Genomic DNA, 17,692 nt, shown 5'->3' with positions numbered 1-17,692 from the left:
GGGCTCCAGCCTGGCAAACACTGACCATACTCACCAGCTCCTCTTTAGCCAGGTGTCTACCTGTGCCCTTATTCCTCTGCCTATAGGACCTGAAACCCAGGGTGGATTTGGATGGGTGGGATGCCACTGGATTGTTGGACTCCAGGGAATGAAAGTGAACAAGGGGGAAAGGCCAAGTCTTCAGTCTGCTCCCGCTCAACCCTTTCCTCCCTCTGGGATAGGTTGTTGGCATGTGGGATAAATAAGAAAATTGTTTGGGAAATGAGGAAACCTTTTGAGGTTCTTGTTCCAGTCTAAGTGGGGAGAAGCCTCTGGTATAAAAAGAACCTCCTCTTTCTTCTCCCCCTTCTCCTCATCTTTTCTCAAGCTGTGGAATCTTCTGGCTGATCAACCGTAGCTAACCTAGGAAGAGAGGAATGTGTGTGTCACCCTGGGGCTCACGGCACCCCTCCCTATTCTGCCTGCTGCCCCCCAGCAGGAACGTCACTTTGGGAGTGCTGCTAACCTTGACTTTATCAGGCACCCAGGAGTTCCTAGTGCTAAGGAAGGTCGCTGTGTCAGGCAGTAATTCTCTGGGACTTTCAGCCCTCTCTGTTAACTCTGTTAACACTTTCTCTCCCTGCCCTAAGTCATGTCTGATTTTATTTCTCTGTGCTTAAAAGGGGAAAAAAAAATCACTGACTGTGACGAAAAAGGATGTGTGTAGATATTAGCTACACATTTTCACGGAGGTAATTTCCTAGCCACCCCCTTTCTCAGCCCCTCGGGTTAAACACCAAAGACAGACTGGCATGTACCAAATAGGAGAGGAAGTTTTTTTTGGATACCTCTAAGAAGAAATCAATCAGGACCAAGTCTTAAAGGACACACAGCAAATCACAGCTACCTGGCTGTGCCAGGCAGTGGCTTCTGGGCCCATGTCTGGATGAGCTTTTGTTTAGTAGAGCTTACCGATGATTCAGAGGAGATCACTGTGAATTGAATAAATTTTTTGAGCACAATGAACTGTCTACAATGAGTTAATAAAGGCTGAAAGCAGGATCTGGTCTTGACCTTGGCATGGAGGAGGGTATCTCGGTAAAGGGGAAACTGATGCTGGGAGACAATTGGTCATTTCCCTTAATATAGAGAAAAAGGCCACTTGTCTTTGCTGGAAAGCTCTAGAGATCTCCCTGAGTGGGATTGTGACTGTTCCTGAGCAGGAATTTGCAAACACTGGGCCTGGTATCCAAATTTGCCTTACTTGTTTTATAGTGCCTGGGAAGTAAGAATGGTGTTTATTTATAAAGGATTGTAAAAATAAAAAGTATGTGACAGTCTGTTTATGTGGCATACCAAGCCTAAAATATTTACTGTCTGGCCCTTTATACAATGCCTCCCTTGGTTTGGAGCAGTGATTTGCACTTGCATCAGAATCACTTAGAGGGATTGTCAAAACCCAAATTGAAGGGCCGTATCCCCAGCATTTCTAATGATGTAGGTCTTAAGTGGAGCTCGAGAATTTGTATTTCTGGGTCATTTCCTGGTGATAACCGGGAATGGGTCTGCAGACACACCTAAAGGGCCACTGGTCTGAGAGAGGGTCTCCTTCATATTGACTGCAATTTTATTAAAAAACTACAATTTGTAATAAAGTCATCTTCTGAGAGTGTACAGTTCACTGGTTGGTAGTAGTTATGGAGTTGTGCAGCTAATTCCAGAGCATTTCTGTTACCCTCCCAAAGGAAACTACCTGCTAGCCACTCCTGATTCCCCTTATTCTCTAGCCTCACATTCCTAATCTACTTTCAGTCTCTATTGTGCCTGTTTTGGATGTTGCAGATCAGTGGAATCACATAGTGTGTAGCCTTCTGAGACTGACTTCTATAACTCAGCATCCTGTTTTCAAAGTTGACACTGCAGCATGTGCAATTTGATTTTAGCTGAATGCGGGAATGTGGGAAACTGTCTTAAATACTAGTATCAGCTTTGCTTACTTCCAAATGGAAATGGCAAATAGGAAGAAATTTACTAGAGTTAGCCAAAGCTGGAAGCAATTTTCACTGATAATCTTTCAAAAATTGACAATGTTCCCCTTTCCCTCCCAGTGTTGCTCTTTCCTTCCCTGACCGGTCATCAAACTTGAGTTACAGTGGCTAGATAGCTGGATAGTGCTGAGACAGCCCTTTGAGCCACCAGGGAGACGGACATTCTTAAGCTGAGGCAAAACTGATTTCTTCACTCATCTGTTTCCCACTCTGCCACCATTTAAACCAATAATAGATTCCTTTGGGGCTCGGTATGGGTTAGACTGTCTAGACTGTGAAATGCTTTGGAAGGTTTTTAAGAGGAAATTGGTAGTCAGCTGGCTTTTTTGCCACTGGCCTTCATTTATTTTACCAACATTGATTGAACTCGGGATTGGGCTCCATACAGGATGTTGTAGTGATTTCTTTAAGAATTGAAGGCCTCCCTGGTGGTGCAGGCGTTTAAGTCTCAGTGCTATCAAGCTATCACCAGCCACTGCAGCATGAGCTTGATCCTCAGCCAGGGAGCTGACCCACATGGCGCAGCAGACCTCTCCTGTCTCACTGCCCTCACCCCCAGCAGTGTGTTTCAGTCAGTCTGCCTGTTCTGCTCCCCACTCTGTCTCTGGAGAATCCTCTCAAACCCCTTCCCACCCTCACCCTCCACATCCGACCCACATCCCAGCTCTAATATGTATAAATAAATTAAAAAAAAAAAGCCAAACATGAATTGAAATAGTGGGGGTGGGTTGCAGAGCTATTTCTGAGGTAAAACCAATAGAATTTTGACCTTGGAATTTGAAGTGACAAAGCATATATACTCCAGGTAAAGGAACTGTGTCACAGGGAATTCAAATTCCCTTGGCTGCTTGCCTGAGAAGTTTGAAACTCAAGGACCCTGGTGCTGGGGCTGTGCTTCAAAACAGAAGACATCAGATGAGTTTTGGATTTCATTTTTTTCTTCGTTATAAATGTTTTTAATAATTTCTTTTTCCAAATCCCTTTAGAATCACCACATCCCTTCTTTGCTAGGTGTAGAGATTTGTACTTCCGCCACACTCAAGATGACCGCATTGAGACGCCTTTTTAATACGCGCTTCGGGTGGCCCCGCCCCCGATTGGAGCTACTTCCGCCACTCTTACCGAGTGGGTCGCGTTCACACTACCGTGCAGCACTCAAGATGGTCCGGCTTCCTCCTACTTTTCATTGGCTGGATCACGTCTCATGGGAAGGCGGAACTTAGACTTGATCGACAGCTTTTTTGGTCATTGGAAGAAGAGCATGGGCCAATGAAGCGCGGGAACTGAAGAACCTGCTCAGTGTCTGGGCGGGTGCTTAGCCTGGGGCGGGGTGGAGCCGAGCCGGAAGCGGGCGGGGAGAGTGAAACAGGAAAAGAAGGGAAGAAGGAAGAAGAGGGAAGAGGAGGAGAGGGAGGAGGAGGGAGGTGGCGGCGCCTTGGCGGAGGAGCAGGAGCAGGAGGGGGATGGAGAGGAGAAGGCTCCTGGGTGGCATGGCGCTCCTGCTCCTCCAGGCGCTGCCCAGGCCCCTGTCAGCCAGGGCTGAACCCCCGCAGGTAAGGGGAAGGGGGTCCGGGCCAGGCTGGGGGCCCGGTGGTCGTGAGGCCTGGCAGGAGGGGCTGTAGACCGTGTTGCTGCCTGCCTGAGGGGGGCTGTAGGAGTGTTGTTGCCGAAAGTTGAGGGGTCCTGAGAGGGGCACCCATACCTGTGTGGACAGGTTCTGAGGGCCGTTGGTGTTTAGCTGAGGGACACCTGTGACGATTTTGGTGTCAGGGAGGTGGTAGAGGCATGGAGCCGTGTGAGTGAGAGACCTTTGAGGCGGCAGATAGGTCGGGCGGTCTGGGACGCCCGGCCTGGGGAGTGGGGCCCAGCTGGGGCTTGCGGGGTGCATTCGTGGCCCCTGGTGGAGCAGCTTTCCCAAGCATTGGGGCTGTGCTGGTCGAGGTATGTGGTTGACTGGACTGGGCTGAGAGAGATTTATTTCAGGCTGGGCGGGGGCGGGGAAGTTCTGAGGTGTCTTGGCTCCGGGTTTTAACGGTGTTGGAGGCAGGGCTCTCGGCCAACAGGTGTGATGAAGTAGACCCGGAGATCTGGAGAACGGCACTGGCTTCGGGCGGGCCGCCCGCCTAGGAGAAACAGTCATTGAGGCTGATCTAGGGCCCCTCGGGGGTTGTGAGCCAAGGGTGGTGTTGATGCCCATATGGGCAGCGAGAGGAGCACCCCGGCTTTTCATGCTGGGTGGCTTGCTTTTTATCCAGACAGAGAGAAGATGGCTTGCGCTGATTCCAGCTTGGGCTGGCATTTCGAAACCCTAATGGGAGCACGTTATTCCTGGTGCCAAGTTGGGTGGGGTGCAATAGGGGAAATCACCCCTCCTTCCCTTGCATTTGGCAGGGCTTTATCCTTCTATTTTCTTCACTTTCCATTCCCTTCCCTGTCTTTTTAGAAAGGCATGCACAGGCACACAACAAAGCGTGGCATGATGGCAGTCTGTGTAGTTTTGCACTTGAACTTAGTGTTGTGATCAGAAGCACAGTGTCACCATTGTTTTAACTTTTTCCCTAGGAGTTTGAGCTGAATATTCACATACTCAACTTGTTTTGTCTGTTTCTTCTATTTTAAAAATTACTGTTTAAAATGAGGTGAAATGCATGTAACATAAAATTAACCATTTTAATGTGAACAAGCCAGTGGCCTGCAGTACATCCACAACGTTGTGCAACCACCACAGTGTCTGGTTCCAAAACATTTTCATAACCCCTAAAAGAAATCAGGTACCCATTAAGCAGTTACTCTGTTCCTGCCCATCTCCCCCCAGCCCCTGGCGACTCCTCCATTCGTTTTCTGTCTTTATGGAGATCCCTACTGATAATGTTTCATATAAATGATAAGGTCCTGCAGTATGTGACGTTTTAGTGTCTGGCTTTTCCTCAGCATAATAGTTTCAAGATTAGTATGTTAGCATGTATCAGCACTTCATTCCTTTTTATAGTTCACAAATATTCCATTGTCTGACTATACTATAATCTGTTTATTCCCTTAGCTGTATCCTCTATCCACCCCTCCTAGCATATGTTTTTGCACATTAGAAATAACACGTGAAAGGAATTGAGGTTTATTTCTAACCCAGTATGTTCCCTTGGCTAGGACTGGGATCCTTCAGTTGGGTTCTTTAAAAACTTCCTCTGTTCTTTAGAAAAAGTTATAGCCCTCAGCACTGGTTAAGTTAAGAAGTATCCATGATGACAGAATAAAATACAGAACCAACTATTGCTTTTCCTTTGCACCTGTCTATTCCCGCAAGGATCTGTAAAAGGCTCTCCCTAGTAAAAAAATAAATGACATTGTTCCAGGGTTGACCAGGAAATACCGGAGCCTTTGCAGGTGGACACACTTTCTGAGGCAGGAGCTGTGGTGCCCTGGGCCTGTGGACTGCTTCACCTGGATGGAGAGCAATGGCGGGTTTCAAAATAATGGTGGGAACCAGATCTCCTTCATGAGGAGGAACAGGATGGGAAGTGGAGGTTCCCATTAGGTCATGGGAGCCTGGGAGGTAGCAAGATGTGGGAGGGTAACCTTCAATATCATGACCTAATTGCAGCTTGTCAGTCACAGGCTGTTTATCATTTCTCTGGCACTTCCACTACTTATTTTGGGGACAATGTGGCTTTTGTACTTTGTTCTGTTTGGATGGATACTAGCACTGACCAGCTTCTCTTCATGCAGTTACAGTTCCTGTAGGGAAGGGAAAATTTTTAAATGAGTGTCTCCATCTTCCTCACTGTGACCCCCCATATTCCTCCCACATTACCCACCTCCCCCTCATACCACCTCATACTCCACCTGTAAAAATTAATAAAGAAATAAATTCAGAGACCATTTTGTCATAGAACAAACTTCAGGTACTTACTGCCCTTGTTTCAACAAGTGATTACCAGCTGACACTGAATTGAGGGCGTTTTGTACTCATTCTCCCCTGAAAATGGTATTGGCACCTCACTGCGTTTTTTCCCCCTTCAAGTGACTCTATCAAATACAATATTTTTTAATATAAGCACTTAACATAATAAACATTTGGTATGAGGCAGCTTCTTTCCTGGTTACCAGCTCTGCACTGGGACAGTATTTCCTGGCCCAGGAAAGTTCATCAGCCAAGCTCCCACCTGTGATTGGTACTTGAACTCTTCTATAGGCCACTGCTAACTCAGATGAGACTCCTGAATCCATAAAGAATAAATAGTAGAGTCTCCAAATGATAAGTCTGTTCTGGCATTTGTCTCTTCCAGTTAAGTGATGATTGAGGTAGTTTCTTTCCATCGTTGTTAAATTCAACCAGAAAAGTCTGACTGTGATTTAAAGCAAAGTTTTACTGGAAGTGTCTTTTCCCACGAAGTGATCCAACCAATGTCTGAACACAGATGTTTTAGAGTCACAGTCCTTCCCTTTTCTTTGCCATGCTTAAAACTCTGAGTTGGATGGGAGTCCTAGATCCTGCTGTTTTTCTCCCACCACATTCAATAGTATATCCCTTGCTGCTCGCCCGACCCCCATCTGCTCTTAGTTTGCAACCCTAGTTGGGTCATATGGTAACTTTACCAGTAACCTCTTGAGGAACTGCTTGACTGTTTCCAAAGTGGTATGATGATAATTTTAATTAAGTTAAATAGCTACATGTGCCAATTGACTACTATGAAGGAAGTCAATTCTAACAGCTTTCCAGAGTTGGGGTAGCCTTGGGGCAGACACCTGAGTTTCAAATCTGACTTCTGCTTACTGGCCCGGAATAAGTTCCTTAACATTTTTGTACCTTAGTTTCTCCCATCTGTAAGATGGGAATAATTATGATCATACCTTTGAAGTTTGTCAGGAGGTAAAAAACAATTTATGTGAGGCTCTTGGGCTGTATTTAATGATTACTATTGGCAGTCTTTAGAGTACATTATGGATGATGAATTAGTGCCAACTCCCATACGAAATTAAGAATTGAGATTTGGGCAGTTTGAAGTGAGTTTCTTGATTCTGTTTTTATCTGAGTTTATTTTTGTCATTGTGAAATTCTGCTGTATAGGTAACTTTTCATGATGAGCCTGTATGTGCAGAATAGTGATTCTAAATTGGGAGCCATTTTCCCCTTTCCATAGGACATTTGTCAGTGACTAGAAATATCTTGACTTGTTACTAGAAATATCTTGACTTGTTACAACTTAGGGGTGCTACTTGTATCTAGTGGGTAAAGGCTAGAGGTGCTGCAGACACCCTGCAGTGCTTAGGATAGTTTCCATACAGAGTTGCTTGGTCCAAATGTCAGTAGTGTCCAGGTGAAAGACCTTGGTGTAGTGATGCCTGTTGGCCCCTTGTCGGCTCTGGCTTGTCATCTTCAGGTTGAGGTCAGCTTCCTATGAAGGGAGAACACAGCAATGTGTAGTGTGTGAATTGACATCTGATAGCAAGTTTTAGGTGGGCTAGGTGAAAGCTTTATTTTCCTGAATCTTGATTACTCTTGCATTTGTTGACGTATGTTTCCAATTGACTCTGCCTTGTCAGCCAACATCAAGCATTTTGGAAACAAAACAAAACAAAGCCATATTTTAGTCTGTGGTTCAGTAAACAGGTGAGCCACCCTTATTCACCCCATCTTGAACTTTCTTTCCTCTTGGTTTGGTTTGCCCTTGTGGTTTCATTTTAAGAACATGTTTGTTTTCGCCCTAGTGAAAGCCTGATGGCCAATTACTTTCTTTTCTCAGTGTCCTCTGTGGTCCTATAACCACTCAGAACTGAGTCATGTTCTTAGAGCTTTTTCCTTTTCCCATTCCAAGTCTGCTCTGCTCTCATTTTTCACGAATGTTATTTTGTTCATACTTATCCTGTACCATTAGTTCTCAGGTTTGCCATGAGGGAAGCTGACAGTCCTGGACTTCAAGCTCTCTCTGCGTTCATGACACTGTCAGCTACTGTTTATGCTTGTGGGTATCTTATATGGCTTTGGATTCAAAATTCCAACTGCCATTTGAATGCTTGACCATCTGTCTTAAGTTGTTAGGACTAATGATTAAGGGACCCACAGGATCCAGGTGGTACAGTGAGATGGATTTCATTCCTTACCCTACAACCCCAGTTGAGGTCCATTGATCCTGAAATAACTGCAGCCATTCACTGGCTGGGAGCAGTGACTGCAGATATTGGTGACTAGTCTACTTGGTGACATACCATCTACAGGCTGAGGTTGTGCTCTGGGCACCTCTCTTTGGGACCATTCCTGGGAGCTCCACTAGGTGGAGCAAAGTCTGGCCAAAACCTGCCTGCAAAGTGGAAACCACAAAGAAATAAAAATAAATGCAGAACTTTTCCTTACCTATTACATTCTGTGCCATGTTGATACAATCCTGGGCTTTCCCAGTGGGAATTAAAGTAGATCATCCTCCCCAATTTGTAGATGACCAGTTTCCCATGAACTGGGGTTTTGGGGTATCTTACTCAACTACATTCTCATGGCTTTTATTTATTTTTGGTTTTCTTCTTTGCATATTTTGTGGAAAAACAGATGAGCTCTGTGTGTATCTCCTGTTCCCAATACCAGCAGCCTAAGTGTGCCTCTGCTAAGTATTGATTCATGATCTCAGGTGTTTTAAAGAATTTCATTTAAACTGTTTTGGAAGAGGTGAAAATTAATATAAGATGCAGGAAGAATGTTTGTGGTTGGGGTCAGGTTAAAGTTATAAAAACATGTGTGTTTTGATTTTTAAATATCAAGCAAGACCAATCTTATAACACTTACTTCACATTCTTGCAGATCAGAGCATGCCTTCATGGAGAAAATATTCACGCTTTAAAAAACTCTACATGCTATTCTTTTGTTCTTAAATTATCTTCCTCTACATCCCACTTTGGCAGTCTCACTTCAGTTATGTTAAAAACCAGGCAAACACAGAAATAGTAACCCCCACCCCCAACTTACTTTATTGATCACATCTAACTATTTGTTCCCTCATAACAGTGCATTTGGGAGAGAAAGTTAATTTTTCATTTCTACACTGGGATGTTAGAAGTTGGATATAGTTTAACAGTGTGAGAGGTTCGTCCAGTATGCTTCTTTCTTTTTAGATCTTTTGCCTTTAAGTATGCAAATCTCCTTGCTCCATTTTTGGGAGTGGGGGTAGGGGGAGAGGGTAGAAAAACTGCACCTGTGTGAGCTGGCACAGGGTTCATTGTATTTTCCTTAATAAGCCCTGATTGTTGTGGTGTTTTGTTTTTTTTTTTCTTCTGGAGATTGTTGTTTTGCTTGTGAACTTTTATATCTTTCAGTGATCTTAAAATGCTCATAAAAATGGTCAATAGGCCCTCCCTGGTGGCGCAGCGGGTTAAAGCACAGCACTAAGAAGCTTAAGCCACTTCCACATGAGTTCGATCCCCGCCTGCCCCGAGGAGATCCACATGGTGTGGCAGACCTCTCCTGGCCCGCCCGCTGCTCCCCTCAGCAGTGTACTTTGTCCATCTGCCTGTTCTGCTCCCTACTCTGTCTCTGGTGAATCCTCTCACCCTCCACATCTCTGGCCTGTACCCGAGTTCTGTATGAATAAATAAATAAATCTTTTAAAAAAAAAAAAAGGTCAATAATAGACAAATACAAAAAATGCTTAGAGTAAAAAGTGAAAAAGTTCCTGGGTTGGTGTGTTTTTGCTGAGTTTTCTGCTTGTGCTACCTACTTACAAAACTAGTAATAGAATTCATATCTTTAAGACTTTTCGTGTTCCCTGGCTGACCCAAGATCTGTTTTCAACGGGGGAACTTTATTTATTAAAAAAAATATTTTTTATTATGCATACAGAATTGGGGTACAGGTCAGAGATGGAGGGGGTGAGTGGATTCACCAGAGACAGAGTGGGGAGCAGAAAAGTCAGATCCACTGCAGTACACTGCTGAGGGGAACAGCGGTGGGTCAGGAGAGGTCTGCAACGCCATGTGGTCACCTCTCTGACTGGGGATGGAACTTGTGCTGCAGTGGCTACTATAACTTCCTAGTGCTGTTATGCTTTAACCCCTTGCACCACCAGGGAGGGCCCTCATTGGGGGAATTTAAACTGTATGTTGGTTAACTCCTAGTATACAGGCCATGTGAATCACTTTCCTATTATCAGCCTTGGTTATCAGATGAAAGGTATTTTCAAGCAATTGTTTTATAATCATAAAATACTAAATGATTTATTCTTCAAGCAGGTAAATTAGAATACATGCTATTATTCTGATTTGCGTATCATTGTACCTTCTTGAGTGAGCAATGAATGGGGCTTACTGCCAGCAAAAAAGTGTGGGTTGTCTGGGGTGTAGAAGTTGTGGTTCATCATCAGTTTGACCACAGTGCTAGACCACATCAGGTTTCTCTGCTCTGGGCAGGCACATCGTGTACTTGCTGTACTGAGGTGATGGGGTTTCCTGGGGCCTTTTGATGCTGTCCCCAACCTCCATTTCGCACGTCCTGTTCTGCGGTGAGGATGGTTTCTGAGGTTTTTTTGTTTGTATGTGTTTGATTACAACAGCTTTATTGAAATAAGGTTCACATACTATAAAAGTCAACCTTTTAAAGTGTACTATTCAGTGGTTTTTAGTGTATTCTCAAGGTTGGGCCACCATCACCACTATCGAATCATTAGATAGTGAATTTGTGGATTTGATTTACATTTCCCTCGTAAGTGATGATGGACATTTTTCATGTCTGCTGACTGTTTATCCTCTTTGAAAATGTGGCATTTCAGATCTTCAGCCCTTTTTAAATTTGGGTGGTTTGTTTTTAGGTTAACTTGGATGGGTTTTTCTTAGATATAAATCCCTTTTAGGATGTGTGTGATGTGCAAATATCTTTTCCCATTCACTAGGCAGGCTGTTTTCTTACCCTATGGGTTTTAAAGATTTATTTATGTATACAGAACTGGGGTACAGGCCAGAGGTGCAGGGGTGGTGAGAGTATTCACTAGAGACAGAGTGGGGAGGAGAATGGGCAGATTGATGAAGTGTACTGCCGAGGGGAGCAGCAGGCAAGACAGAAATCTGCTGCACCATGTGGGTTACCTCCTAGGCCTGTAGTCAAACTTGTGCTGAGACAGCTATGGCTAGCTTTGCAGTGCTTCACTTTAACCAGTTGCGCCAGCAAGAAGGGCCTGCAAAGTTTATTAATTTAATATTGTGACAAGTTAAAAAATTAGTTTATTTTTACATCATTTTTCCACCTCGGTTTTAATCCCCATGGACTTCCCACTACCAGTTCACCCATGTGCCATCACCATAGTCCCGTGCACCTTCCCCAACCCTTTTTTGATCCCACCTTTGCGTTCTTATTACCCACTCGTATATCATCTTTGGAAAAGTGACTCTTCAATCCTTTGGCCATCTTAAAGTTGCTTATCTGAGAGCAGGAGGGGGTCTTACCGTGGAAACCCAGTGAAAGATTGCTCTGTGGATATGTATTTCAACTATATTGGACCTTTAAACATTCTGCCATATTCTCATGACACTAAACCAACCAATTCCATAACCTCTGTAGCTATTCCTTTTATCAGCATTACCCAGAGACCACAATAAAAGGCCATGTGGTAAAAGTCTCTGAGGAGTACCACAGTTAAGAAACCTGTGACTCCCTTTTCAGATCAGTAATTTGCAAATATTTTCTCCTATTACATGGTTTTGTTTCATTTTGTTTCATTTTGTCACTTTTTTAAAAAGGATTTTATTTATGCATACAGAAATGGGGTACAGGCCAGAGGTGCAGGGGCAGTGAGAGGATTTACCAGAAACAGATGGAGCAGAAGGCAGACTGACGAAGTACAGTGCTGAGGGGAGTAGCAGGAGAGACAGGAGAGGTCTGCATGGCCATATGGGTCACCTCTGGGGCAAGAGATTGAACTCACACTGAAGCAGCCACGGCTTAGATTCGCTTTGCAGTGCAGTGCTCCAACCTGCTGCGCCACCATGGTGGCCCTTGCTTTTCACTTTCTTGATGGTGCCTTTGAAGCCTGACTGTTTTAAATGTTGATAACGTCTATTTTATGTTTTTTTCTTTTGTATCTTGAATCTTTGGTATTCCTTAGTCCTTTCAATGACTCTGTAAAGCTTAATAAATTATTTTGGGTCAAGAATGAACATTATCTGGAATAGAATCCTTCAGGTTTTTCATTGTGCAAACTTTAAAATACATAAAAATAGAGATTGGTATAATTAGGCCCATGTATCCATTAGTCAACATCAGCAACTTATCATTATAACCCTTCTTGTTTTCTCTTGCCACTTTCATATCCATTCACCTCTAGTGAAGTTATTTTGAAGCAAATTGCAGACTTCATATCATTTCAACCATAAATAGTTCTATTAGGATCTAAAAGCTTTCTCTTTCTTACTTGGACAGATCCGGTGGTGGTGTTTTAATCACAGCAAACACCTCTCCCTTTGATGCTTTTTCATTTTGTTTCACACATATATGTATGTCCAGCCTCTGCCCAATGTTTAAAGTGAAAGATTAACTGACAACTTTGCCCTCAATTTCTAGTGTAGGAAGAGTTTTAGTGAAAATCCTGCTTTTAGATTGCACAAATATTCAGAGAAACCTGAGAAAATGATGTGACCCCATCAGTGTATTTTCTCCCCTCAATTTTCCAGGGGTGTAAGCTATGATTTCACACCCCAGGCCTAGCTGACTATGCCTGCTCACAAGGTATAGTATTGGGGGTGTTCACAGCAGATAAGCAACCTGCTGAGGGAGACCTAGAACATAGCATTTGGAAACTGAGAGACCATGGAGACGATGCTATGAACACATATTCAAAATGTAGGAGATTTAGGGTTGAGCAGGCTTCTTGCTGTGGGGCTCTCAGAGGCTTAACTGTAAAGCAGAGCCTCATGACAATCATGGGCCTCTTATCACAGAAATGGTGGCCTTGGAGCAGTCTCTGGACAGTGCTGATAAAAATAGCAAGCTGTGGGCCCTCCCTGGTAGTGCAGAGGTTAAAGCACAGCACTAAGAAGCTAAAGCCACTTCAGCATGAGTTTGATCCCTGCCCCAGAGGTGACCCACATGGCGCGGCAGACCTCTCCTCCGCCCGCTGCTCCCCTCAGCAGTGTACTTTGTCAGTCAGCCTGTTCTGCTCCCCACTCTGTCTCTGGTGAATACTCTCACCGCTCCTGCACCTCCTGGCCTGTACTCCAGTTCCGTATAAATCTTTTTTTTTTTTTTTTTTTTTTTAAATAGCAAGCTGCAGAGAGATTAAGGATTTGACACAGGGTCTTGAGCGTAGGTGGTAGCATGATAGATTGTCAGAACCGTGACAGTCTGGTTTAATGGATCGTCTCTCCTGGGCAGTCTCCACTGGGGTTCCATGGGGAGTCCTCTCTCTCTTCAGTGAGAAGCTCTAGGACATACCCTTTTAAAAACTGTTGGTGTCTGACTGGTTTTCAAGATAAATGTTAAGTGAGTATTAAGAAAGAAACCCAAGCACTAGTCCTAAGTCACTTTACATGTTCAGACCTTTGTTCTGCAAGTGGGATGGTGTGTTCCAGAAGTTATTCCCCTCACCAGTCCTGGGACAGCTAAAGTGAATGTGAGAGCTGTTCATAATTCTTGAGTTTGCTGCCAGAATGACGGTTGATTGTATCTCACTGGTTAGTTCTAACTTTTCTGCAATACTGAGCATGCCTGGTCCAGAACTGAGCAAAGTGAGACCTCAGAACAATGAGTATATGTGCAAAGATTTTGGCTTCTATTAATTTTTTTCAGGGATAGAAAATGCTCCTTCTTGCAATTATGGGAGATGCTTTCTCAAAGATGCTTTGCTTTCTCAAAGGCACTTTCAGCTTTTCCCTCTAAGTCTTTGTCCTACATAGTAGCTGCTCTGCCCACTTCTGCTTTGCTCTAGGGCTTTTTTTATAATTTGGATCCTGGGTCAAGATGTTTTTTTTTTTTTTTTTTTTTTAAGATTTATTTATTTACTTGTACAGAACTGGGGTACAGGCCAGAGATGCGGAGGGTGAGAGAATTCACCAGAGACAGAGCGGGGAGCAGAACAGGCAGATTGATGCAGTACACTGCTGAGGGGAGCAGCGGGCGGGTCAGGAGAGGTCTGCCACGCCATGTGGTCACCTCCAGTGCAGGCGGGAATCGAACTCATGCGGAAGTGGCTTTAGCTTCTTAGTGCAGTGCTTTAACCCGCTGCGCCACCAGGGAGGGCCCAAGATGTTTTTTAATAGGCTTACTTTCTGCTGTCAGCCTGTGCTGCCCCATTCTCTGGCCGGAGGTTGGGCACATGATGTGACTACAGGACTAGCATCCCTGCCTCTGGTATGATACCTCCTCTAGTTTTATCATCTTTAGTCATCATTTTACTTGAAACTTGTGTGTTGGAGAAGTTTTCCCACTCCCTAGTACTTATGGGAGGGGTAGATAGTATTGCTTTCTTCTGGTATCTTCGACCATGAGCTCATGGAGCTGGAGAGTATTTGGTTACTGAATAGCTTAAAGAAGGAGGTAATACTTGATATACTTGATATACATAAGATCCAGGAAATGAAGAATGGCATGGTGCCAGGAACTGCGTTTCCAACTAGAGCTTGTTAAGTTTCACAGTCTCTTAAAAGCAAAAAGGGGCAACTTCCAGGTGTTGCTAATGGAGTTACCTGTTAAGTGGAAGACAAAACCTGGAGCAGCTTCATTCTATTTCCCATCATCAGAAAACTTCCCATCATCAGAGAATGGGGTGGGAGCCAGATTATGTCCTGGTTGTACATGGAGGAAGGGAGTTTATTTTTGAGATGGCTTCAGTGCATTGAATTCCTCAGCAGGGAACTAGAGATATACAGATAATTAGATGCGCAGGGTTTCCCCATCCCAGTGTCAAATCTTGGGCCTTTGGAGCAAGGTTGAGGTGCTCTCCTGATTACTCTGCTGTTTATCAGGTTTCTGTGGCCAGGAAAATGTCACTTGTACTAATGTATGGAGATTCATTCACTATCATAAGCATCAGTTTTGTGTTCAGTTCTTTTTGTAAGTCTCGTCATCCATGTCACAGTCTTGATCTGGAAGGCTTACTTTGTGCAAGGTATTGCTCGATATCATGAGAGGGACAGAATGAACTGTGTATCTTGCCTTCAGGTGGCATATGCTTTAGGAGTGATGACAAACCTGATAGTGAAGAATGTTGCTGAGTACATCATAACAGTGAGTAAAAGCTCAACCAAGAGGGTCTCTCACACTGTGCAAACGACTGCTCTTATGATCTTGTACCTAGAGGGTGGAGTTGAGGTACCTCTGATAAGATGACCTTGGTTTGACCCCTTTCTGTTGGCCTGACCCTTTGCACCTGCTTTACCACCTAAAGTGGACCATGTCTTTTTCTCCTGCCCACTGTTCATATTAACACTGAAAGATGAAATTAGATTTTGTGGAGACTTTGAAGTCTCATGTTCTATACCTCAGCAGCCTCCCTCCTTCAAGCTCTTCTTGTATTTGCCTTCTCTTCTCTCCCTCATATTTATTATAGAGGGTCTGTGTTTGTTTCTGAGCCTGTTATCATTTTTCTCTAGCTGCTGGATAACTAAATAAATCCCATATGGCAACACTGATTCGTTCAATAAATAGTGCCTCTCTCAAAACCCTCTGCCCAATGTCCCACCCCACCTCCTCCCACCCCTCCTCCCCATGGTATATGCTGGGTGCTTGGATGTGATTGTGACTATATAAATCATACACAAGAGAAAGTGGTAAGTAACAATCCCAGAATCCTACCTCCATGTGTTTTCCAGCCAGAGCTGCAGAGCCCTGATTGAAATGCCGACTTCCCTGCCTACCTAGGAGTGTGTCTTGAGCAACTTTCCTACCTTCACTGTAAAATATGAGACATCAACATATGATACATTTCTTTGTCTCCGAAATAATACCATTTGATGTTGAGCAAGAAGTACATACTGCATTTAAGGGCTGTTTGCCCAGCCATCTTTCTGGGAAACCTCAATTGTGGGAAAGCATTCACAGTTTTTATGAGTACCTTGTAGAAAAAATAAACCTTGTGATTTGTAGAACTCCCCCTGTTAAGAAAGGAGAGGTGCATTTTTCTTGCCTAGGCAGGCTTGCTACATGTTTGCCTTTGTCCAGCCCAAGACACAAACTAGCATTCTTAGTTTCTGAGCAATCCTTAGTATTGCTGCTTGGCAAAGTTCTGCACATCTGTTCTGGGTTTGGATTCCTTCCCATGGTATTCCCCCAAATAATTACTTTAGGATTCTTTTATTGACATTCAGCTTCACATTCATGGGGTGAAAATGTCTTGGCTTGACTTTTATTATAGCACTCCTGTTAGTTTGGTATTTGAGTTAGAATTTACTTTTGTTATCTTTTTAGTTAAAACTTTTTTTTTTAATGCATACAAGAGCGAGGGTATGGGGCGTGAGAGGATTCACCAAAGACAGTGGAGAACAGAATAGGTGGATCCACTGAAATACACTGCTGAGGGGAGCAGCGGGAGAGACAGAAAAGGGCTACTAGACCATGTGATCAACTCCTTGACCGGAGATCAAGCTCTGGCCTGGGGTCTGAGGCTGCAGTGGTTGGCAATAGTGCTAAGATTTAATCCCTGTGCTATCAGGGAGGCCCTGAGTTAAAACTTTTAAGTCATTTAAATGTTCTGTGTCCAGCCTGATAAAGGTAGAAAGGTCTCTTACCTCAGATGTTGCTGTCTGGCTTCTCAATGCTTCTGGATATAAAATGACCCTAGATCTGGAGATTATCTCTTTAGAAGCCTGGGGGCTGCTGTCCTATTCTGACAAAACCCTCTTTCTTCAGATTCCTTGATTGCAAAAGTAGAAACCCCTCCCACCCCTCAGCCCTGTCTCCCTCAGCCCATAGGCCAAATGATGAGAGTGTTAACAAAGATAGTGTTACATCATGAAATTGTTAGGGGGTTTAATAGAAGGTTGGTTAATGGCGTTCTTAGTACAGGCTGTTTCAGTGTTAGTGCTGAGCAAATAACCCTCTCCCTACTTTCGCCAGGTTACTTGAAATCTGAGACAATGGAATATCACATCTGCTTGCTTCTTCTTTGGGGACCATAGGTGTGCTGGGAATGGATGAGAATTTTAGGACTTCCCCAGTCATTTCCATCATATAACTGGCTCATAAAGGGGTGAATATGGATGGGAGTCTTCATATCCAAGTACCCTGATGCCACACTCCAGGACACTGCTGTCAGCTCTATTAATAGTACAAGTGGCATCTTCATAAGCAGGGTTCTAGAGCACTGAGCTTCAGGAATGTGCAAGTCTGTTCAACTGACCCACAATTCTGGCAACTTCTGATTCAAGATGATGAATCCTGTATTATTGTAAAGGAAACAATCCTTGGTACAAATGACTTCATTCAATTCCTTACTTTTCTATTGCTAGCTGTTTGACCCTGGGCAAGGTGTCCATAGTCCGAGTGAACAGAGATAGTGTTATATCATGAAATTGTTACGGTGTTTAGTGGAAGGTTGGTTAATGGAGTTCTTAGCACAGTCTGTTTCAGTGTTTGTGCTGAACAAATAACTCTCTCCCCACTTTCCCCAGAGTTAAAATGCAAAGGCTGGCCCTCCCTGGTGGCACAGCGGGTTAAAGCACTGCACTAAGAAGCTGAAGCCACTTCAGCATGAGTTCGGATC

General features: G+C 44.0%; 1 protein-coding gene across 1 annotated transcript in view; it reads left to right on the top strand.

The window, feature by feature from the left end:
- The first annotated feature begins 3,431 nt into the window (after positions 1–3,431).
- The window catches only part of WBP1L (WW domain binding protein 1-like), a 48,741-nt gene continuing 34,480 nt past the window's right edge, over positions 3,432–17,692 (top strand). The window contains exon 1 of the mRNA XM_004681008.2: positions 3,432–3,580. Within this exon, the coding sequence (XP_004681065.2) occupies positions 3,491–3,580 (90 nt within the window). The 5' untranslated portion in view covers positions 3,432–3,490. The remainder of the gene's footprint in view (positions 3,581–17,692) is intronic.

Source organism: Condylura cristata, unplaced genomic scaffold, assembly GCF_000260355.1.
Source record: "Condylura cristata isolate star-nosed mole 26May11 unplaced genomic scaffold, ConCri1.0 scaffold00011, whole genome shotgun sequence".
NCBI classification, from domain to species: Eukaryota; Metazoa; Chordata; class Mammalia; order Eulipotyphla; family Talpidae; genus Condylura; species Condylura cristata.
The sequence above is the reverse complement of the archived record's forward strand: the minus strand, read 5'-3'. Positions and strand labels throughout refer to the sequence as shown.